The sequence below is a fragment of the Hemitrygon akajei genome, chromosome 8, assembly GCF_048418815.1.
Source record: "Hemitrygon akajei chromosome 8, sHemAka1.3, whole genome shotgun sequence".
Classification (NCBI taxonomy): domain Eukaryota; kingdom Metazoa; phylum Chordata; class Chondrichthyes; order Myliobatiformes; family Dasyatidae; genus Hemitrygon; species Hemitrygon akajei.
In genome coordinates this window covers 119866498-119890507 of record NC_133131.1, presented here as the reverse complement: position 1 = coordinate 119890507, position 24010 = coordinate 119866498, and the positions used below count along the sequence as shown (strand labels likewise).

Genomic DNA, 24010 nt, shown 5'->3' with positions numbered 1-24010 from the left:
GTTGACTAATCCTGTGCTAATCAACTGGCTGGAGCATTCACCAGTATCTTTAACCTCTTGCTTCAACAATCTTAGGTATCTAACTGCTTCAATTATACTGGTGCCTAAAAAGAATGTTGGGGACCTGTCTCAATGACTATTATCCGGTAGCACATGGATCCACAGTGAAGCAGTGTTTTGAGAGGCTGGTTATGTAACACATCAACTTCTGTTCTGCTTCAATTTGCCTACCATCACAGCAGATGCCGTTTCATTGGCTCTTTGCGCAGCTCTGGGACACCTGGATAGTGAAGATGCATACATCAGGACGCTCTTTACTGACTACAGTTCGGCATTCAATACCATCATCCCCTCAAAACTAATCAGTAAGCTTCAAAACCTTGGCCTCAATACCTTCTTGTGCAACTAGATCCATGATTTCCTCACTTGCAGACCCCAGTGAGTTTGGATTGACAACTGCACCTCCTCCACAATCAGCGCAGATACACAAGGCTGCATGCTTAGCCCCGTGCTCTACTCACTTTATACTGTGAGCCTCAGCACAGCTGCAATACCATACTTAAGTTTGCTGACGACACCATTGTCGTTGGTCCAGTCAGCATAGAGGGAGATTGAAACTCTGGCTGAGTGGTGCCACAACAACAACCTCTCACTCAATGACTTCAGGAGGAGGAAACTGGAGATCTATGAGCCAGTCCTCATCAGAGGATCAGAGGTGCAGAGCATCAGCAAATTTAAACTCATCAGTGTTATCATTTCAGAGGATCTGTCCTGAGTCCAGCACGCAACTGCCATTTTGAAGAAAGCACGGTAGTGCCTCTACTTTCTTAGAAGTCTGCAAAGTTTTGGCATGTCATCTAAAACTTTGATGAACTACCTGTACGATAGATGTGTGGTGGAAAGTATATTGACTGGTTACATAATGGCCTGGTATGGAAATGCCTAAAAAAAGTAGTGGATACAGTCTAGTCCATCACGGGTAAAGCCCTGCCCACCATTGAGCACATCCACATGGAGTGCTGTCGCAGGAAAAGGTGATCTTCATCTGATGAAGATCACCTGGCGAGACAAGGTCTCCAATAGCGAGGTCCTCTCTCGAGCTGGAATGCCAGCAGTTTCAACCTTGGTGATGTCAGCCCAACTGCACTGGACAGGACATGTTGTCAGAATGCCTGATGGAAGACTGCCCAAGGACACCTTGCATGGTCAACTGTCCAGTGGTACCCGAGAACAGAACATGGTGGCCAGCGACTGTGGTACAAAGATGTTCTACACAGGAGCCTTAAGAAAGCTGACATTACCCCATCAACATGGGAGGATCTGGCTCAAGATCGCTCAGAGTGGAGGGACACCATCAGAAACGGTGTGGACGCTGCTGTGAACAAGCTCATAGAGGCAACAGAGGAAAGGCACAGGAAGTGCCACAACAGAGCTTCTTCCCCTGCTGCCCCTCCAGGCCTCACCTGCCAAGAATGTGGCAAGCAGTGCCTGTCAAGGATCGGCCTGTACAGCCACTCCAGGACGCACATATCTGACCACACTAACTGACGGAAAGGAACCATCATCATCCTATGGGATGGAAGCCAGAAGAAGAAGATACCCAGTTTCAACTACTGAGGTCCTCATTTGCTTGAAAACATTTATTGGACTTGAAAAGTTCAAATTCATCTATTTTACATACCTTAATGATGTTATCATTGGCTTCCATAAAACTAAACCATTAAGTCAAAATTTATCGTGGTTAATTTAATATGGTTGTATTAAAGATTTGCTAATTATATGGTATGCCTTTTAAAAAAAAACTATCTTAAGCGTGAGATCACAAATTAACAAATGTAAATTATGAGTATTTTCCAAATCTGTAAAAATTGAAAAAGCTTGGATTATCAACAACTTGCAGCTCAATCCAGATACACAATCTAAACCATTCTTTAAATGCAAGTACTTTCTCCAGAGACATAGGTTTCAGCAGGAAGGAGGACAAGCTCTGTAAGTTACTCCAGCTATTGTGCATCAAGTTAACGTTTTCATAACATACCTTAGTGCAAACTACTAGGACTGGAATGCCAAGATTATGCGTAAGTGTATTACTGCCTAAAGGCAAGACCACACTCTCTTCATTCGTTTCTTGTGACACTGTACTCCTTCGCTGTGGAGATACTGGTATTTCTTTATCTGGTTCTTCATACTCTTGAAACTGTCTCACTACTGTAGATAGGAAACAAAAAGAAAGATTAAATGATAAAGCATCAAATTAGCATAATTTCCCCTGATACTTGTATTCAATAGCGAAGGCTATTTAGCCCATTAAGTCTATGCCCACTCATACAATATTCCGATCAATCTTATTTCCCTACTTGGTTCCATGTAATCCATCCTTCCCTACGTGTCCATCTACAAAACCTGATATTGCTTTTTGTGAAAGATTTTCGGATTGCAACTTAAATCAGTGATGTTGATGCACATGTACCTAGTTAAAATTATTGGCAACAAATGGTGTAAATACATTAATAAAACAAAAAAATGAGTAGCTGTTTAAAAAAAATAAGTTCCTCCAAAGAAAAATATAATTTCCCAAATTGTAAATATTTTGAATTTTCTTCCAAATGTTCTCAAAATGTATCAGGGCTATCATATACATTTCACCATACTTCGTAACATAATATCCATGGCTTTCTACGTATCAGACAATATGAAGCAAAAAAATCCTAAGAACTCAACGACCTGCATGCAGGAAATTGAGAGAGGTGCCTATGGAGAAAATAGACGCATTGTTTGTCATCTTGCAAGATTCAACAAAATATCAGTTCCAAAAATGTAACCATTACTTAAAAAAAGAGGGGGGGGGGGAAGAAGAAACAGGGAATTATAGTCCAGTTAGTTTGACACAAACTGTAGGGAAAACGAGTGAATAATGTCACATCAGGGTATTTAGAAAATAAATTCAGGTCTGAACATGGGGAAATCAGTCTCAATTTTTTTTTAAAAAGAGCCTGTAACATGCAGAATAGGTTAAGAACAAACTTGGGGTGTATTTGGATTTTCTTTCAGGGAGCCTTCAATAAAAAGACATGCATGAGATTATATATAAAAGTATTAAAAGAGCATTATACACACAGCGACTACTTTATTAGGTAAAACTGAACACCTGCTCGTTAATGGTGGAGAATGTTTGTTGGTGCCAGATGGAATGATTTAAGTACCTCAGAAGTTGCTGATTCCCTGAGATTTTCAGGCACAACTGTCTGCAGTTTACAAGCCTCCAGTGGTGCAAAAAACAATAAACATCCAGTGAGCTGCAGTTATGTTGGTGAAAGCACCTTGTTAATGAGAGAGGTCAGAGGAGAATGGTCAAGCTGACTGTAACTCAAATAACCACGTGTTACAACAGTGGTGTGCAGAAGAGCGTTGTTGAACGCACGACATGAAGTTTGAAATGGATGGGCTACGTCAGCAAAAACCGATGAATATACACTCAGTGGCCACTTTATTAAGTACAGAAAATAATACTAATAAAAGGTTCAGTTTGAGTTGTGAGCATTTTAAAGGTGTTTTCAGAGGGATCTGGGTATCTTGTATATGAATCACTGAAAGTTGAAGTGAAGGTACAAGCAATAAATTTGGAAGGCAAACAGCATATCAACCATTATTGTCTGCCTCAAATATATGAGACCATGGCATGATCACATGAGAGACAGTGGATTAGGTTTCCCTAGCCAAGGAAGGATATACTTGCAACAGAGGGAATGCAGCAGAGATTGACCAGGCTGATTACAACTGTGGGTTTCTTATGTGAGGAGAGATAAAGCAGACTGGATCTATTTTTTTTTTGAATTTGTGTCAAAGGTGATCTTATGGATGCATTCAAAGTTTTTATGAGCTCGATAGGGTCAATGTTTCCCTTGATTAGGTTGTCTGGAACCAGAGGTCACAGTCTGAAAATAAGGCTTGGCTATTCAGTTGACATTTGAGAACAAGTTTCTTTTACACAGATAATAATGGATCTTTGGAATTCTCTAAACAAGGAGCTCTGTCATTCAGGACATTTGCTGAGAAATTTTTAAATATCAAGAAGATCACGGGATATGGGGCTAATGCAGTTATTAATTTCATTATTATCTCCAGGGGTTGGGAGGGGTGGCAGGGGAATGGCTGGAAAAATATTGGAGGGGAAATTTCTATTATTTCAATTGCTGGCCTGATCTTTATAACCCTAAGCAACACATACAAACACCAAGCTCTTTGGCTTGGTAAACTGCGTTATGAAATCATGTGGTGAACTTGGCAAGAAGTGCTGAAATCTAAATCTTCCAGCGAACGTCAAATGTTGACAACAAATTTCAATCCACTTATACTGTCCTACTGTTTGATACTTGTTACTTCTAATTGCAATCTCAGTGCAACGGATGCCAAAATTCCCATTAATTTATTTTTACAGCTGTTCGGACCAACCATTGCTCTGACCAGGAATTTTTTACAGGGCCTGAAAACTGCATGGCATCTTTTTTGTAAGATGCACATCAAGCAAACACAAGTGACAACTCACAACACAAGTAAACAATGTCAGGCAGTCAAAACAACTGACATGCACAATAGCAAAAAAATGTTCAACTAGGCAGCATCGGCATTCAGCGGGTCGCTGGTTTATTAAGAATGAGCTACTGACTTCCATTCTGTGTTGATTGTTACAATTTGCAACTGTGTTCTAACTTGAAACACTGACAATGTAAATATGTTGAAGCTCTAAAATGTTTAATTGTAAAGGTTGTGATATTTCTCCATCTAAATAAAACTGCTGTTTTGTTCTTTCTTCCAAAATGAGCAACTTCACATTTTACCTCATTTATCAACTGGCCTACCCTGTCATTATCTCTTTGAACTACATGCATGTTCCGCACAACTTGCATTATCTGCATATCTGACCATTGTACATTTGTTTTTGTCAGATCAGTATATTGCAAAGAGTTATGGTCTCTGAGTACACTTGTCCAAATACAGACAAATGGGAATAATGTACATAAGAACATAAGAAATAGGAGCAGGAGTAGGCCACCTGGCTCATTGAATCTGCTCCACCATTCAATAAGATCATGGCTGATCTGGCCATGGACTCATCTCCACCTACCTGCCTTTTCCCCATAATCCTTAATTCTCCTACTATGCAAAAATCTATCCAACCTTGTCTTAAATATATTTACTGAGGTAGCCTCCACTGCTTCATTTGGCAGAGAATTCCACAGATTCACCACTCTCTGAGTAAAGCAGTTCCTCCTCATATCCATCCTAAATCTACTCCCCTGAATCGAGGCTACGTTCCATAGTTCTAGACTCACTTACCAGTGGAAACAATTTTCCTGTCTCTATCTTATCTATCCCTTTCATAACTGTATGTGTTTCTATAGAATCTCCTCTCACTCTTCTGAATTCCAGTGAGTATAGTCCCAGGCGACTCAATTTCTCCTCATAGTCTAATCCCCTCATCTCCAGAATCAACCTGGTGAACCTCCTCTGCACGGCCTCCAAAGCCAGTATATCCTTCCTCGAGAAAGGAGACCAGAACTGCACACAGCACTCCAGGTGCGGCCTCACCAGTACCCTGTATAATTGTAGCATAATCTTCCTGTTCTTAAATTCAATCCCTCTAGCAATGAAGGCCAACATTCCATTTGCCTTCCTGAAAGCCTGCTGCACCTGCAAACCAACCTTTTGTGATTCATGCACAAGCACTCCCAAGTCCTTCTGCACAGCAGCACCTTGCAATTTTTACCATTTAAATAATAATCTACCTTCATTTTTCAATCCGAAGTGTATGACCTCATACTTACCAACATTGTAACTCCATCTGCCAGACCCTTGCCCACTCACTTAACCTATCTATATCTCTCTGCAGATTCTCCTTATCTTCTGCACAATTTGCTTTTCTACTCAATTTAGTATCATCAGCAAACTTAGATACACTACAGTCAGTCCCCTCTTCCAGACTGTTAATGTATATAGTGCGCAGTTGCAGGCCCAGCACTGACCCTGCGGCAAAATGCTCACCACCAATTGCCAACCAGAGTAACACCCATGTATCCCAACTCTCCGCTTTCTATTAGTTAACCAATCCTGTATCTGTGCTAATACATCACTCCCAACTCTATGCATCCTTATTTTATGGATAAGTCTTTTATGTGACACCTTATAGAATGCCTTCTGGAAATCCAAATAAATAATGTCCATCTGTTCCTCTCTATCCACTGCACTCATTATATCCTCAAAGAACTCTAGTAAGTTTGTCAAACAAGACCTGCCTTTGCTGAATTCAATCTGTGTCTGCCTGATGGATCCATTTCTTTCCAGATGCCTTCCTATTTCTTCTAACAATAGCTTCAAGCATTTTTCCAACTACAGATGTTAAACTAACTGGTCTATAGTTACCTGCCTTTTGCCTACATCCTTTTTTGAACAGTAGCGTGACATTTGCCATCTTCCAATCTGCCAGGAGTCCAGAGAATTTTGGAAAATTATCATCAAAGTGATGATAACTATAACTTCTGCCATTTCTTTCAGTACCCTGGGATGCATTCCATCAGGACCGGAGGACTTATCTATCTTCAGGCCCACAATTTTGCTCAGCACCATCTCTTTGGTGATATTATACCACCCATTTTTATATTTTGTGCTAGTTTATTTTTGTAATCTATCTTTCTTTTCTTTACTGTTTGCTTAGTGGTTCTTTGTTGCTTTTTAAAGTTTTCCCAATCTTTCAGTTACCTACTACTCATCGACTTTGTATACACGAGCTTTTAGTTTGATACCTTTTTTTATTTCCTTAGATATCCAAAGCTGTCCCTCCCCACCCTTACTGTCCTTGCTTTGAGTTGGAATATACTTTTGTTGGAGTACTGTGAAAAATCTCTTTGAAAGTCTTCCACTGTTTCTAGTCTACACTAGCCAAGTCCTCCCTCATCCCATTGTAGTCTCCATTATTTAGACATAATCCAGTGGTTTTAGATTGAACTATGTAAAAGGCCGAAAAGATGAGCCTGGACTAAGTGGGTCAAAGAACCCATTTCTCTGTTGCAAATCTTGACTATTTATTAGACATCATTCTATTTAATACTCCAACAAACTTTGAATTCAGCTTCAGGCAGCCGTTTCCTTTAACTGCCCTAGATGAATTTTGTCATGACATGGAGACCTGTTCATAGTCTCCCAAAAATTTCCAACCCGTCAGTCTGTAGTTCAGTGTATTTCCTCTGTTGAAAATTTCCCCAAGTTTCTCCCTTCCAATTCTTGACTCAGATGTATATCTAGGATCTTATTTGCAACCTTGGTTGGAAAGATGGATGCAAAATATGCATTTAATTCATCTACATCACTATATTTTCTTTTATTAATTCCTGGGACTCAATTTCCATGGAACTAACACTCACTTTTCTGGCTGACCTTATCTCATTATCACTAAATCACAATTTCCTCTACCCCTCACAATTTCAAGCCAAATGCAATGGCTGAGATCAAGATATGCAGATTTTTGTTGTTGGAATGTTGCAGGAACCATTTTGTGACTAGTGTACCAGGGTAGGTTATTTCTTTTAAATGAGCACAGTGGATTCCAGTTAAGTGGGACACATCGGGACCAACACATTTTGTCCCAATTAAATTGTTGCCCCAATTAGCCAAAATTTCACAAAAATATTTAAGGTATTAACAAAAGACAAACTACCATTTAACTAAGAAACAAATTATATATTTAAATAAAATTCAGAACAAATTAGAACACTACTAATACTACTGCTATAAAACTGTATTAGTTCCTAATAACTATTGATGGAGGAATTTATTCAGTGAATGCTGTTGTCTATGGGGTGTCCAGGGAGGGTGATACCTCTGGTAAAGAGGCTTATCGTGTCCATCCTGGGGCAGTTCAAGTCAAGTCAAGTCACTTTTATTGTCATTTCGACCATGACTGCTGGTACAGTGCATAGTAAAAATGAGACAACGTTTTTCAGGCCCATGGTGTTACATGACACAGTACAAAAACTAGACTGAACTACGTAAAAAAAACACACAGAGAAAGCTACACTAGACTACAGATCTACACTGGACTGCATAAAGTTCACAAAAACAGTGCAGGCATTACAATAAATAATAAACAGGACAATAGGGCAAGGTGTCAGTCCAGGCTTCAGGTATTGAGGAGTCTGATAGCTTGGGGGAAGAAACTGTTACATAGTCTGAACGTGAGAGCCCGAATGCTTCAGAGCCTTTTCCCAGATGGCAGGAGGGAGAAGAGATTGTATGAGGGGTGCATGGGGTCCTTCATAATGCCGCTTCCTTTGCAGATGCAGCATGTAGTGTAAATGTCCGTGATGGTGGGAAGAGAAACCCCAATGATCTTCTCAGCTGACCTCACTATCCGTTGCAGCGTCTTACGATCCGAGATGATGCAATTTCCGAACCAGGCAGTGATGCAGCTGCTCAGGATGCTCTCAATACAACCCCTGTAGAATGTGATGAGGATGAGGGGTGGGAGATGGATTTTCCTCAGCCTTCGCAGAAAGTAGAGACGCTGCTGGGCTTTCTTTGCTATGGAGCTGGTGTTGAGGGACCTGGTGAGATTCTCCGTCAGGTGCTCTTTATGATCTCTACTGAGGAGCCGTCGATGTTCAGCGGGGAGTGGTCACTCCGCGCTCTCCTGAAGTCAACAACCATATCTTTTGTTTTGTTCACATTAAGAGACAGGTTGTTGGCTCTGCACCAGTCTGTTAACCTGGTTCGTTCCCCTTTGTCCCCTACCAGACAGTCAGCTCTCATCTGTGGCTCCAAGTCGTTGTATGTATTTGACAATGGTCACACCAGTACACCACTTTGACAGGTGGGCTAAACCAGGTGAGGGTCATCGGCAGGCCTCGTACCCCAGTGAAACAGGGACATGTCTGTCCTAGCATGTGAAATCAGCTCTGGTGAACTGGCAGATGAGATCAATGGTGAGATCTAACGACCAAGAAGGCAGCTCTGCAACACTTTGTGGACAGCGAAAGGCATGATAAGCAGTCATGGTTATCCACTGTAACATGGAAGACTCAAATTTGTGACAACTACTCGTATCACTGGACCCAGACTTCTGAGGTCGACAGAGTAGAACTGTCCAAGTGCAACAGTTTTTCCACTTTAAAAACTTACCAATACAGGATCCTTTATAATTGTCAACAATGGATAACCAACACACTTTTGATTGACCGTAAGTGAACAAAATTTATGCAGACACCTAGTGCAGATAACGGACCGCCTTCACACAATGCTTTCAACAATTGCATTCTCCAAATCTTTATTTTCATTGCAACATTCAATACCTTCAAATTCTTTGTAGTTCCAAACTTGTTGAAGTAGTGAAATCATTTCATTTTCACTTCTGGCCATTTCAGGCATCTCCCAGTCTGAATGTTTAGAACCACTGTGAGCAATACAATTCTAATTCTAAACGTCTTACTGCTCATTTTTTCATCAATTATCAGTGACAAGATCACTAGTTTTTGAACACAAACAACTAATACTATAAAATAATGGTTGACCCAAGCACAGTGTAGTCTCTAACGGCCGCACAAGTTATTTAGAAGTCAAGTCAAGTCAATTTTTATTGTCATTTTGACTATAACTGCTGGTACAGTGCTTAGTAAAAATGAGACAACGTTTTTCAGGACCATGGTGTTACATGACACAGTACAAAAAACTAGACTGAACTACGTAATAAAAAAAGAGAAAGCTACACTAGACTACAGACCTACACTGGACTGCATAAAGTGCACAAAAACAGTGCAGGCATTACAATAAATAATAAACAGAACAATAGGGCAGTAAGGTGTCAGTCCAGGCTTCGGGTATTGAGGAGTCTGATAGCTTGGGGGAAGAAACTGTTATATAGTCTGGTTGTGAGAGCCCGAGTGCTTCGGAGCCTTTTCCCAGATGGCAGGAGGGAGAAGAGATTGTATGAGGGGTGCATGGGGTCCTTCAAAATGCCGCTTCCTTTGCAGATACAGCTTGTAGTGTAAATGTCCGTGATGGCAGGAAGAGAGACCCCAATGATCTTCTCAGCTGACCAGACTATCCGCTGCAGGGTCTTGCGACCTGAGATGGTGCAATTTCCGAACGAGGCAGTGATGCAACTGCCAGAATGCTCTCAATATAACCCCTGTAGAATATGATGAGGATGGGGGGGGGGGGGGGGGGTGGGGGGTGGGAGATGGACTTTCCTCAGCCTTCGCAGAAAGTAGAGACGCTGCTGGGCTTTCTTTGCTATGGAGCTGGTATTGAGGGACCAGGTGAGATTCTCCGTCAGGTGAACACCAAGAAATTTGGTGCTCTTTACGATCTCTACCGAGGAGCCATCGATTTTCAGCGGCGAGTGGTCGCTCCGTGCCCTCCTGAAGTCAACAACTATCTCTTTTGTTTTGTTCACATTTAGAGACAGGTTGTTAGCTCTGCACCAGTCCGTTAGCCGCTGCACCTCCTCTCTGTAAGCTGACTCGTCGTTCTTGCTGATGAGACCGACCATGGTCGTGTCATCAGTGAACTTGATGTGGTTCGAGCTGTGTGTTGCAGCACAGTCGTGGGTCAGCAGAGTGAACAGCAGTGGACTGAGCACGCAACCCTGGGGAGCCCCCATGCTCAGTGTAATGATGTTGGAGATGCTGCTCCCGATCTAGACTGACTGAATTGTTTGGCAACAGGATCTTGTCCCAACTAAACAGCATAGTCTCCCAAATAAACAAAAGGAATCCTAGCTTATTTTTGTTCTTTAGGAGTTGTCCAGACTGCCATACAAAATAAGACCTATTCACCACTACCCTGTCTTCTACGAGCAAGGCAATTTTGATTCCAACCAGTCAAGTCACCATGGATCCCATGCATCTTAATTTTCTGCATGAGCCTACAATGTGGGTCTTTGTTGAATACTTTACTAAAGTACATATAAAACCCATTACTCAACCTTCAATCACCTTTGTTACTTCTCAGAAAATTCATTCAAGTTACTCAGACATCACCTGCCCCGCACAATGCCACAATGACTTTCCCAAATTGGGCCATGCTTCTCCAAATTCATAAATCTGATCTCTAAGAGTCTTCTCCATTAGTTTTCCTACCACTGACATGAGACTCACTCGTGATTAGTCCAAGATCTATTTCTGGAAGCTTGAACACCACAATCCTTTCTTCTTCCTTCATCTTCTATATCGTCTCACAAAAAATAAATGTTGTGCAACTTTGCAAAAAAGCCAAGATAACTCAAAAGCTACAACCTACTTTTAAAACAATACTCTCTGTACAATGGAAAACTGTTTTTTTAGGAAGCAAACTTTTTCTTAAGCTTCATACTATTTTTCACCTTAGGAAAGTGTTAGCAGATTACAAAGACAATTTTCAGAAATGGCAATGGTCATCTTTGTACCATGTTTATTATTTAGGCGAGGCATATTTAGCACTATTGACCGAAAGGGTTATACTTCATCACTATGACATTTTTTCCTGGTTTGATATCCAATATGCATTTTAACATACAAGGATAAAGACATTCTAAGGCTTTTAGTTTTATTTTTGCAGAATACATATAAACAACTTAAGATTTTACAATAAATCAGCATTTTGGAGATCCTGATAACTACTGTGAAGAGGTAGCTCGATTTATGTTCTCTCAAGCTTTTATAAAACACTAATGTAGGCTGCACAAAATAGAATGGATGACAGCTATCAGTTTGACAAAAGGTGTTTTGATCTGTAGTTTGCAATAATGACCATTTGCAAAGAATTCTCATGTTGAAAATCAATAGACTTGAATTTAAAATACTTAAGAACCTTACTTAATTTCCCCTTTCTGTAAAAGTTAAAGTGCATATTGAACATAGCAAGGTAATGCTCATTGTGGATTGTCAATACTACAGACATTGTACAATAAACCTGGTCTATTTCAATATCACAAATTCAAGGCTAACATCTTCTGGCCCAAAGTTCAATCACACTACTGTTATCAAACTAGTATTTCTTTTTGCTGAACTTAGTTCTTAGTTCCTTAGTTCCTGAATATTGATACCTTTGATAAATCCTGTCAGGCAACAGCAAAATTTATCTCAACTGCAGTAGTTTTTGAAACCCTAGAAATTAACAAAATGCTGTGGTGCCCTGGTTTCCAACTCTAATTGTATGGAAAAAGAATATATAACTTTAAAAATATTGTTAAAGATTCATTCTGCTGCTACAGGCTTTGTGTTAATCATATTCAATACATTTAAAACAAATCTCAATGTGGATTTGTTTCAAATGTTATAAAAAGAGGTGTTGAGTGTGTATAGTTTCAGTAATAAATTTTCACACCCTCTAAATTGATCTACGCCCATTCAGCTCTGTACTTACAAGTTTGTTCCATTTCTTTCATTTCCTCTGGGGGTATTTTCAATTTGTCAAGGTGCTCTTGAACAACATTGGCCCACTTCTGTAATGAATCCATGGCCATCCAAGGCCGAGACATATCCACCACCAGCATAAGTAGAGTATCTTTTACATTTTCAGCAGTAACTGCAAACTTCAGGAGACCCTTATGGTAAGTGTCACCATCCAAGATCCAAACATTGCAGCGAGTGTGATCTGTTAGTATAGAGGAAGAAAATAAAACAATTTACATCAATTTTACATAAAGCTCTCATCACAAAAGCATTCACAATTCAGTCCCGTTAGGTAAGTCTATCAGGAGCTTAAAGTAACCCATAAAAGAAAAACTGATCAGGTCTGTAGTCAAGACCATTAATCCCTAATTCAGATTTTGGGCTAATTGCACTAGATGCTTCTAAACATACCCATCTCCTAAAGTCTACCTGAGATGCTTGGAAAAAACTAACAATAAAATGCCTAAAATTACAGAAAACAAGAGGATGATTTGCTCAGTACTACACACAAAAGTGAACTCAATTTGGCTGGTGGCTGTTACATGTGGAGGCTACTACAGGGTTCTGTTCTTAAGAACAACTCATAACCTAGATGTCGGCATGAAGAGGGACTGAGTGAAAACAATATGTTGCCAAAAGGCAACATATTTTAATAAGGACTCCAGTGAATACAGGCTACACGGCAGATTCTAAAGATAATGCTTAATGCCTGAAGTAGAAGCCATCGTTGAGGGTGTTTAGACTGTAATTCCTTAAAATACAGCAGTCCCATTGATCTGGGTAATGAACGAGCAACTCCGGAGAAAGATGGCCTGATCAGCCGTTATAAATGCTATAAAGTTGATTATTAGTTTCCAGACCCAAATATTTTTATGTTTTCTATAAAAGAGGTAAAATAAAAACACCAAGAGCATCCAAGCACAGAGAACAAATGGAAGGAAAATTTCAAGCATGGAATGGTACCCACCATCAATATCTTCATCATGAACATCCAGGTACAAGAATTCCATTCCTCGTCCTTTCTTGTAGTCCTCCACTCCTTGTAGTTTTGCTATTAAAGTGGTTTTACCAGATCCATCTTCTCCTGGCCAATAAAAAATGGGAGAAAAAAATTAACATATCTGAAAACATCACATCAAAATATAATCAATAACCTTCTCTCTCTTGATCAGAAAAAGGTTACTTGCTCACCAGAAACACACATTGTATTTTTTTTTGTGAATAATACATACTAATTGGTATATTACAAAGTTTGTTATATCTGATTTGGAGTTATTAAATAACTAAGTTAATTTACTGGTAACATACAAAGTGCTGGAGGAACTCAGCAGGTCAGGTTGCATCCACAGAGGGAAGTGGACAGTCAGCTTTTCAGGTCACAATCCTTCATCAGTTGACACTTCAAGTCAAAATCCTTCATCTATGGAAGAAAATGGGCAGGCGACATTTCTTGACCTGGAAATCCACCTGTTCCATAGATGCTGCTTAACCTGGGGAGTTCCTTCAGTATTTTGTGTGTTGCTCCAGAGTGCAGTATCTTGCAATCCCCTGTTTATCTAAACTAACTTAGTAGTTTAGAACTGGTCATTGATAGCACATTTATATTGTAAAAAGAGTTCCTGGAAGCAGTTATACAAAAAAAACCCAGCTTCCGGTTGTGGATGCATTAGAAATTAAACTGCAATTAAAATTTGTTGCTTCTATAAATGCTGAAAGCTTTCTGGGTAATTGTGCACAATTGCACCACTGCACCTTCTCAAATGTTGGTCAAATATCCATAGGACCTAGCAAGCCCTCTTAATGGGCATTTTACGATCAAGCTGAGCAGCAGCCTCCAAATACGGCAATTTCAGACTCTGAAAGCCTTTGTGTCACTGATGGCAGCTGTGAAAACCACTTCTTTTTCTGTGGCATTAAGATGTTGGTAGTAGAGCTTCTTTTATAACATCAGTTTATTGTCAGCAGCAAACTAGCAATATAAACATACTCTGTTAGGATACTTCTGAATTCAAACAAATGTGTATGTGAATACCCTGGTGGGTATCAATATCATCAAGTGCATCCGAATGAAAATATTAGGAGCTGGCTTTCATTCTATCAAAACTCACACTCAAAGAAATAATCCATTCCATGCAAATTAACAACCAAGCTTGACATGATAAAACATAAGAATTTCTACTAGAACTCTTCTTGCTTTGATCTATGCTAACCATTGGAATTTTCAGGATGAAAAAGATTTCAACTATTCAATTACTTGCTCACAGTACTGTTCTAATGTACTGTGTTTGGTGATCATGATCATCTCTCAGCGGCTGGTGGGTAAACTGTCCTTGACAGTACTCAACACCTCTTTCTGTAAAAGGATCTTTGTCTTCTTGACAGAAAGACCCCAATCAATGTGAGTTGGCAGCAACAACTCAAGCTCCATCACGCTGAGCACTGGTGCCCACCCCCAGGGCTGTGTACTCAGCCTGCAATTCTTCAAGCTGTTGACTCATAACTACACTGCCAGATGCAAATCAAACTGCATCAATGGTTGGCCTCATCAGCAACAATGATGAGTCCGCATTATTCTGATCAATAATGAATTGGCCAAGGCTGTGTGCTCAGCCCTCTGCTCTTCACAATGTTGATGCATGACTGTGTCGCAGGATCCAGCTCAAACTGAGGCATCAAGTTTGCAGATAAACACAACAGTGGTTATCCTTATCAAGAACTATGGTAAGACGGAGTATACAGAGGAAGAGGAGCAGCTGGTGGATTGGTATGAGAAGTACAACCTAAGCCTGAAGATGGAAAAGACAAAGGAAATTATTGTGGACTTCAGGACAGTGCAGACAAACCATTCCCCTCTGTGAATACATGGATCCTCCATAGAGAGAATTAAGGGCATCAAGTTCCTGGGAGTTCACAACACGGATGACCTCACCTGGTCTCTTAATATCATCTCCTTGAACAAGAAGGCACAGCAGCACCTCCACTTCCTAAGAAGATTGAAGCAAGCAAGGCATTCCCCCACCCGCCCCCCGCCATCTTAACTGCATTTTACAGGAGCACAATTGAGAGTGTTCTGATAATTGTATCTCCATCTGATATCAGGGCAGTCAAGCATTGGGCCAGAAGTCCTTACAAACCACTGTGAAAACAGCTGAGAAGTTTATAGGGGTCTCCCCACCATCCATCCGGGACATTTATCAGGAGCACTGTATACGCAGGCCCTTAGTATTATTGAGGATCCCACCCATCCATTTGGCATCCTCTTTGACTTTCTAACATCAGGCAGGAGACTACAATGCATGAAAACAAGACCAGTCAGGATGAGAAACGGTTTCTTCCCCCAGGCTGTTAGGCTTCTAAACTCCCAGTCACATCATATTCAAAGTGTCACTTGTTAATCTGTTCCGTACCTCGTTTCTGTATACATTATGTTATATAAATATATGTAGTTAAATGACAAACTTCACTTCATACAGAGGCTTGTCAAATTGTGTGAGAACAACAACATGGACAAGACAAAGGAGATGACTATGGACTTCAGGAAGGCGCAGGTTGATCACTCTCCATTGCACATCAATGGCTTTGCAGTAGAGTGAAGAGCACAAAGTTCCTTTGTGTGCACATAATGGATGAGCTAATCTAATCCCACAACACCTTCTCATTAGTCAAGAAGGCACCGCAGTGTCTATACTTTCCAAGGAGATTTAGACATGTAAATCTCCTGACTCCCTTTCCACAGGAACACCACTGTGTCTCGCCCGGCTGCATCATTGTGTGGTATGGAAGCTGCAATGCTCTCCAGAGCATAATAAAACTGCCAAGAGGATCACTGGGGTCTCCCTCCTCCTGGGAGCATTGTAGATGAAGGGCCCAAAGCATTGTTGAGGATCATTACCAACCATCCCACTATCATGAGGAAGAAGGAGCAGGAGCACCTGGACCAGGACTGCCAGACTCGGTAATAGCTTCTTCCCTCAGTCTGTTAGATTAATGAATACACTGCCACCTCCGAGGCCTTGTCACTCGGACAGCAAACTATTTACTTGTGCTGCACATTGCATTCACTTTGAACGATATATTTTTAACTTATTTATGGTAATATTTTGTGTTATATGCTGTGTGTGATATATGTTTTGTGGATGCATCATGGTCTGTTCATTTGGTTGTATATATGTATAGTTAAATGCCAGTAAACAAACTTGAATGATGTGGTTTCCTCTATACCAGAGAAACCAAATGCCAATTGGCTGACCATTTTACAAATCATCGCCACTTAGTTTGCAAGATCACAACACTACCAATCTTACTAACCCTCCCATTTATATGAGTTTTATAACTAACAGCAGAGGTCCTAGTATAGATACCTGGCAAACACCACTACTCACAGACCTCCATTCAAAATAAGTACTATCAACCACTACCTTTTATCTTCTATGATCAAACCATTTCTGAATTCATCCAGTCAAATTATTGCGGATCCCATGCATCTTAAACTTCTAAGTGAGCCTACCGTGATGGCTGTGCTGAGAATGACCTAAAAATTAAACAAGCCACTGGCAGGTTGATGTGTCTTTGAATCTGACTGTGAAACTATCAGAATCTGTGAGGGAAGGATACTATCTCTGTATGGATATTGCATCTTTAAATGACATGAGCTCCTGTAGTAAATATATGACATACACTAATGCAAGATTGAGAAATAACTTTACCTAAAGAATGGCAAGAATGTGGACCTTGCTGCCACAGAGGTGGCTCAGAAAAAAATAGTGCATTAAAACCATAAAAAGGAGCAGAATTAGGCCATTTGGCCCATTGAGTCTGTTATTCTATCATGGTGGGTTTCTATCCCTCTCAACCCCACTCTCCAGCCTTCTCCCTCTAACTGCTGACACGCTTACTAATCAAGAACCGATCAACCTCTGCGTTAAATATACCCAATAATAGCATCTACAGCCATCTATGGCAGTGAATTCCACAGATTCACCAACCTCTGGCTAAAGAAATTCCTTCTCATCTCTGTTCTAAAGGGACACCCTTGCATTCTGAGACTGTGCCCTCTGGTCCTGGACACCCCCACCCCCACATCCTCTCCACATTCACTCTATCTAGGCCTTGCAATATTTGACGGGCTTCAGTAAGATCACCCCTCGTTCTTCTAAACTTCAGCGTATTCAGGTCCAGAGGCATTAAACACTCTTCATACATTAACCCTTTCATTCTTACAAATTTCCCTTGGACTTCTCCAATGCCAATGCATCTTTTCTTAGATATGGGTCCCAAAACTGCTCACAATACTCCAAGTGCAGTCTGACCAATGCCTTATAAAGCTTCAGCATTACATCCTTGCTTTTATATTCTAGTCCTCTTGAAATGAATGCTAACATTGCATTTGCCATTTTATCATCCAGATCACTGACAAAGAACATGAAAAGAAGTGGCCAACATTGGCAGCCAACCAGAGAAGGCCCACTTTATTCCCACTCTTTGCCTTCTGCCAGTCAGCCAATTTTCTATACTTGCTAGTATCTTTCTACCATGGGCTCTTATCTTGTTAAGCAGCCTTAAATGCAGCACCTTGTCAAAAGCCTTCTGATAATCCAAGTAAACATCCTCTGTCTCTCTTTTGTCTATCCTGCTTGTTATTTTCTCAAAGATTTGTCAGGCAAGATCTCTCCTTAATACACCCTGCTGATTTTGCCTATTTTGTTATAGTATGTGCCTCCAGGTACCCCAAAACTTCGTCCTTAATATCAGACATCTTCCCAACCACAGAAGTTAGGCTAACTGGCTTCTGATTTCATGCCTTCTGCTTCCCCTGTCTTAAAGAGTGGCGTGACATTTTTAATTTTCCAGTGCTCTGGAACCATTCTAGCGGTTCTTGAAAGATCACTCTAATGTCTCTATACTCTCTTCAGCTACCTTTTTCAGAACCCTGCAGTGTAGTTCATCAGGCCCAGGTGACTCACTTACCTTCAGACATTTCAGTTTCCCAAGCACCTTCTCCTGATTAATTGTGAATACACTTACTTCTGCCCCGACACTCTCCAATTCCTGGTCTACTGCTGGCATTTTCCACAGTGAAAACTGTTGCAAAACACTTATTGAGTTTGTCTGCCATTTCTTTGTCCCCTGCCCCCCCCCAGCCACTACTACCTCTCCAGCATCATTTTCCAGTGGTTTGAATAGCCACTCTTGCCTCTCCTTTTACTCCTTATATAACTCTGAAAAAAACCTCATATTATTGGCTAGCATACCTTCATTTTTTTAATCTTTTCTCACCTTTTTGTTTTTAGTTGCTTTTTTGTTTTTTTAAAAGCTTCCAATCCTCTAGCTTCTCACTAATTTTTGTGATAATGGATAGCAATTTCATTCAATGGGAGACAGAACAATCAGAAGTAAGAGGGGAACCAATTATTGATAAGCATGGAAGAGAGTCAAGTCAAGCTCAGAAGTGGCAGGGGCTGAATGGTTTATTTCTGTGTTATATATCCTAGGCAATTCTAATCCAGTTCATCATGAATGCATAGTAAAATGGAACATGAGAATGTCCATCATGAAAACAAGTATGTCAATGTCATACTCAGTGGTTATGCTAATATATGCAGGTTCATTAAAACAGACGAATGCATTTGCTGCACTGTTTGCTGGGAATCCTTGGTATTGACAGAATACTTCTCACCTACAACCCATAATAAACTTGATCTAATGCAAAGCTCTGCTGTACAATATTTTAGAACATGTACAAGTTCTCAAATGCACCAATGTATTCAAGAACTTGTTTTCTGATATGCAATGGCACAAAGTCCGAGTACACTTATTAAAATTTACACTTCCAAATCCATAATAAGCACTGCCAATATCAATATCTCCTTGAGATACTGGACAAGACTTTTATAGTTTAGACATAACAACTGCTTTTAAGAAGTGAGCCTCTGACATGTGCTCTCCTTCAATTCTTGACTTTTCACTTAATTGGTTCAGTATTACCTTGCTATTGGTGGACTTCTTTAAGATGCTTCACCTCTCTACCACTCACTTCTTAAAAGTAGTTGTTTTGACCCAACTTTCAAACATCTATCCCAATATCTGACAATGGCTTGATGCCAAATTGTTTCCCTTCTATGAGCACCTTAGCACATTTTATTGTTCAGTTGCTACATTTTCCAGTTCTACCCCTTCACTCAATTTTAATTGCATTTTAATGAATCCCCGATGAGAAGAAAAACAATGTAGTCACTGGATTCTATTCTGCGATTGACTGAGAATTGCAGATATTATAGGGTCATCTTTAAAATCATCTACACAATTAAAAATGCCTATGTTAATTTGTTGGTGACTATGTAGATAGAAGTTCAAGTTCCTAATGCACATTCCAACAAAAACACACTTTATCAACAGAATTAAGTGAATAAGAAATAGATGGCTATAGAACAAAATATACATTAAAAAAATTGAGATATTCAAATTAGCAAAAAAATAATTCATTCAATAAAAATGGCTTATTTAGCAAAAAGGTTCAGCTGAGAGGACGTCATTTCTTTCAACAAGCTAAAAAGGAGCAACATCTAGAGCGGTTATGAAGATGGGGAATTAGGCTGGAAAAATATTTGAAAGAAATTTTTTAAATTGTTAAAGACCTGGTGAACAAAAGGAATGCACAACAGTTGTAAGGGGCAAAAGAATAAAAGGCCACATATTTTAAATCACTCGTAAAAGGATCCTAACGAGAAAGTTTCAGAATGATCTTCCTGAAGAGTACTAAATACAACAATTACACTGATAAGAGAATTGGATATATAAAAGAAATAAAAGTGAGGGGAATGGAAGAAACAAAATACTGCGATTTATTTGATTATAATAAAAGATGCAGCAATGACTCAATCGAACATGTTATATTCTATACTCAGCACATGACATTTGAATAATTTTTGAAACCACACTTTCAAAATAACGTTAAGACTGCAGTTTCCCTTTTTTTGCGTAGTTCCTTCCGCCCAAGCACAAAACACACCTCGCAGAGGCTTGAACGAACAGGCGGGGAGACCGTTTAGAAGTAGATCAAACGTCCAAAACAAAAACCGTATTTCTACAAATATTTTGATTCACACCCGAGGGCTTCAATACCTACAATAACGTTAACTTATTTGAACCCGCAAGATATAGCGAAAACGAAGATGTGATTTATTCCATAAAGGGTTTCTTTGGTCACCAAAATAATAAAACAAAAGCCACAAGCCTGTCAAAACCGAAAAGGTGCCCCGGACTCCGGGCTCCTCAGGCTGGTTGCCATGGCGACGTCGAGCCTGCAGCCGCCGACAGGAACGGGCTGTATCCTCATCGCCGCTCCCCTCCGGCCAGGGTCATTATATCAGGAGAGGAGTGGAATCACCCTCGGAGCACCGGTACATCGCGGCGCGACGACCACTCCCCAATACCCGACTGAGGTGGCAGCGCCGCTGGGGCCCACAAAACTCCGGTGACCGGGAAGAGCAGATGGGGGAAGTTAAGGCCCAGCGGTGGGGAAGGGTCGGTCTCCCTCTCTCCCCTGGGGAGTCACCGCTGACAAAGGGCCGTGAGAAGCAGAGTGAGAAGCGGGAGGAGGGGCGAAGGGACTGTGCACTCACCCGTCACCAGCACGGCTTTCCCCGATGGCAACTTGGAGCGAGAGCGGGTGGATACCTCACTCAGGATGGAGGACCTACAAGACAAGAGGCGGGTCAGTACGGCCAGGACAGAGCGGGGCTCGGGGGGCACAGAGAGCGGGCCGGGCACGGCCATCAGCGCCTTACCACAAGTTATTCTCTTCCTCCTCCTCCTCTCCCTCTCCGGCTGGCCCTCGCCGTTTCCGCTGCTGCTCTCCCTCTCCGGTGCCCGCACATTTGCCCTGCGTCGCTGCCGGCAGATTAGCGGCTCGTCTCCGGGACTTGCTGGCCTCGATCGGCGCCATCTTCACGCACTGAGAGAAAGGGGGAGAGACGGCGGCAGGAGGAGCCGGCAGACAGGGCGGGGTCAGGCCGCCCCAGCTCTAGATAAAGGAGATACCCCTGGGATAGAGGAGTCCGCACACAAGATTCCTGTTCCTGCCTGGGAGGTGCCGTGAAGATTACAGTGATCGAGGTTTATACTCCAAGAAGAACACACATTGTTCTTTACTGACGGTGCCTCAGTTTCAGTTCAAATGGTGCTGAAAGACTGGCCCGTGCCTTTGTTACCGACAGACTTGTATGTTCCACCGCAATTTGGAAGATTCCCTCACTCTGCTGTCATCCAAAACTGCTTACTGACACAAAGCCCCCTTCACTCATTACCTACTTCCTTGCTGATCAACATTGCCTCGGACGTTTCAGGAATACTTCAATTTTAGAACGCTTTACCCTTAAGTAATTATGAATCTCCTCCAGTCTCCACTGCTTCAGTGATTTCTGTGATTTTGGCCGTCTGAGTACAGTATCCAATAATTTAATTGCTCTTCCATTTGTGGTTTTGATAGCAAAGACTTATTCTTTGACATTGGGTCCTCAATTCTCAGTCTTTCTTTCCTCCTCAAAGGCTTTGGTTCTCTGTCTTGGGGGCTGTATGTAAACGGTTTGGCCAGGGATCAAATGTAACATTTTTCCAGGTTTGGCGCTGGACAGGAATGTGAGTACTGATCAATCAGAAGGTAAAAATACTTTATAGGCTGTAGATAAATTGGGATTATTTAGGATAATGAGGAAAAATCTCTTCACTTTGAAAATGATGAAGCTTTGGAATATTCTGCCCCAGGAACTGTGGAGGCTTATTCAAAACTGACCAATTACTTTCTGGCAGTAGGCTTAAGGAGTTGAATGGTCTACTCTGGTATCTGTTTCTTATGTTCTTGTTGTAATGTCGTTTGGTGGGAAACTTTATTTGCTTGTGCTTCTGAGAAGCATCTTAAATTCTTACTAAATTAAAACAAAATGTCTGTAATCTCATGTTTCCTTTTGGGATTCATGCATTACTGAGCAGTAGTGTTAAAAACAGCTCTTTCTGATCTGCTAAGTGATAGAATGCAGACACATGCTCTTTGGCCCACCATACTCATCTATATTACATACATAGAACATAGTTATGTGTACAGCTCAGTACAGGCCCTTCAGCCCACAATGTTGTGCCGACCCTTAAACCCTGCCTCCCATATATCCCCCCACCTTAAATTCCTCCATATACCTGTCTAGTAGTCTCTTAAATTTCACTAGTGTATCTGCCTCTACCACAGACTCAGGCAATGCATTCCACGCACCGACCACTCTCTGAGTAAAAAACCTTCCTCTAATATTCCCATTGAACTTCCCACCCCTTACCTTAAAGCCATGTCCTCTTGTATTGAGCAGTGGTGCCTTGGGGAAGAGGCGCTGGCTGTCCATTCTATCTATTCCTCTTGATATCTTGTATACCTCTATCATGTCTCCTCTCATCCTCCTTCTCTCCAAAGAATAAAGCCCTAGCTCCCTTAATCTCTGATCATATTGCATACTCTCTAAACCAGGCAGCATCCCGGTAAATCTCCTCTGTACTCTTTCCAATGCTTCCACATCCTTCCTATACTAATCTTAGAATATATGGTCCATATGTTAAGAATGGGGACAAATCAACAAATAAATGTAAGCAGAACTAGGACTGTGAGCATTTATTACCTATATTCAGAGTATATACTTTGGGCAGTTCTATCAATGATTCTAAATTAAATTAAATTCTAAATTAGCTATTTTTACTTTGATTTGTACTTCAAGGAGCGCAAAGCGCAGAAACAAATATCACTGTGATGATTGTACACTCTAGTATCAATTGTTTGGTGACAGTAAAGTAAAGTAAAACTGGATATGTTCAATAGCACGGTATAACAGAGGGTTAACATCAAAGTCTACAGGGTAGGTTCCAAATAAAAGGTATCATACTCAGTGGTAGAGGTTCACTACCCGAAGGGTGGTTTTAATTAATGCAGTAAAAGATGATTGGGTAAAGTCAGTTTTAGTCAGTCTTTTAAATTTCTTCACATTCTTTGTGTGATAAGGTAGGGAGAACTCCTTGTAACTGATGTTTTATACCACTCCAATAAGTTGTTGAGCAACCTAACATGCCATTAGCTATTTTTGCCACTTTATCTACATGTTGCAGTACCTTAAGGAATTGATTGTCATGCATTGCCATTTTTTTAACTCTTAACATTAACATCCTGCCACTTTATACATATTCCCTTACCAAGTTTGAATGCATTTCCCAAATTTATTACCCGATACTGTTCTTGACAAGACTCCCTGTGGCTCATTTCTGTCCATGTCTAATCCATTAATATATCTTCTAGTTGGCTGGATGGGAAGCAGGCTAGAGGGAGTTGTTAATACCTATTGGTGCTACTGCCCACTCTTACTCCAGAACTTGGTGAGGGATACAATGCTGTTAATACCTTTCATTATCAAGAGAAGTGGTTCAGCTGTGTGCTTTATAGATTCTTATCCTTTGGCACTTGGGTGTTTCTACCAGTTCTATCACTTCTACCACTTGGGTGTTCTATCATTGTAATTTTGAATGTCATCCAGGTTTTGCTTACACTTATGAAGGTTATTGAT

At 40.8% G+C, this 24010-nt stretch overlaps 1 protein-coding gene across 2 annotated transcripts in view; it reads right to left on the bottom strand.

The window, feature by feature from the left end:
* The window catches only part of dync1li1 (dynein, cytoplasmic 1, light intermediate chain 1), a 73760-nt gene extending 52113 nt beyond the window's left edge, over nucleotides 1-21647 (bottom strand). The window contains exons 1-5 of one of the 2 annotated variants that reach the window (XM_073054470.1): nucleotides 21209-21647; nucleotides 21044-21117; nucleotides 13390-13506; nucleotides 12394-12624; nucleotides 2039-2208 (exon numbers count right to left, since the gene is read on the bottom strand). In XM_073054470.1, coding sequence (XP_072910571.1) covers nucleotides 2039-2208; nucleotides 12394-12624; nucleotides 13390-13506; nucleotides 21044-21117; nucleotides 21209-21366 — 750 coding nt within the window. In that variant the 5' untranslated portion in view covers nucleotides 21367-21647. The remainder of the gene's footprint in view (nucleotides 1-2038; nucleotides 2209-12393; nucleotides 12625-13389; nucleotides 13507-21043; nucleotides 21118-21208) is intronic. The other variant, XM_073054469.1, reaches the window with a different exon arrangement.
* Nucleotides 21648-24010: the final 2363 nt, after the last annotated feature.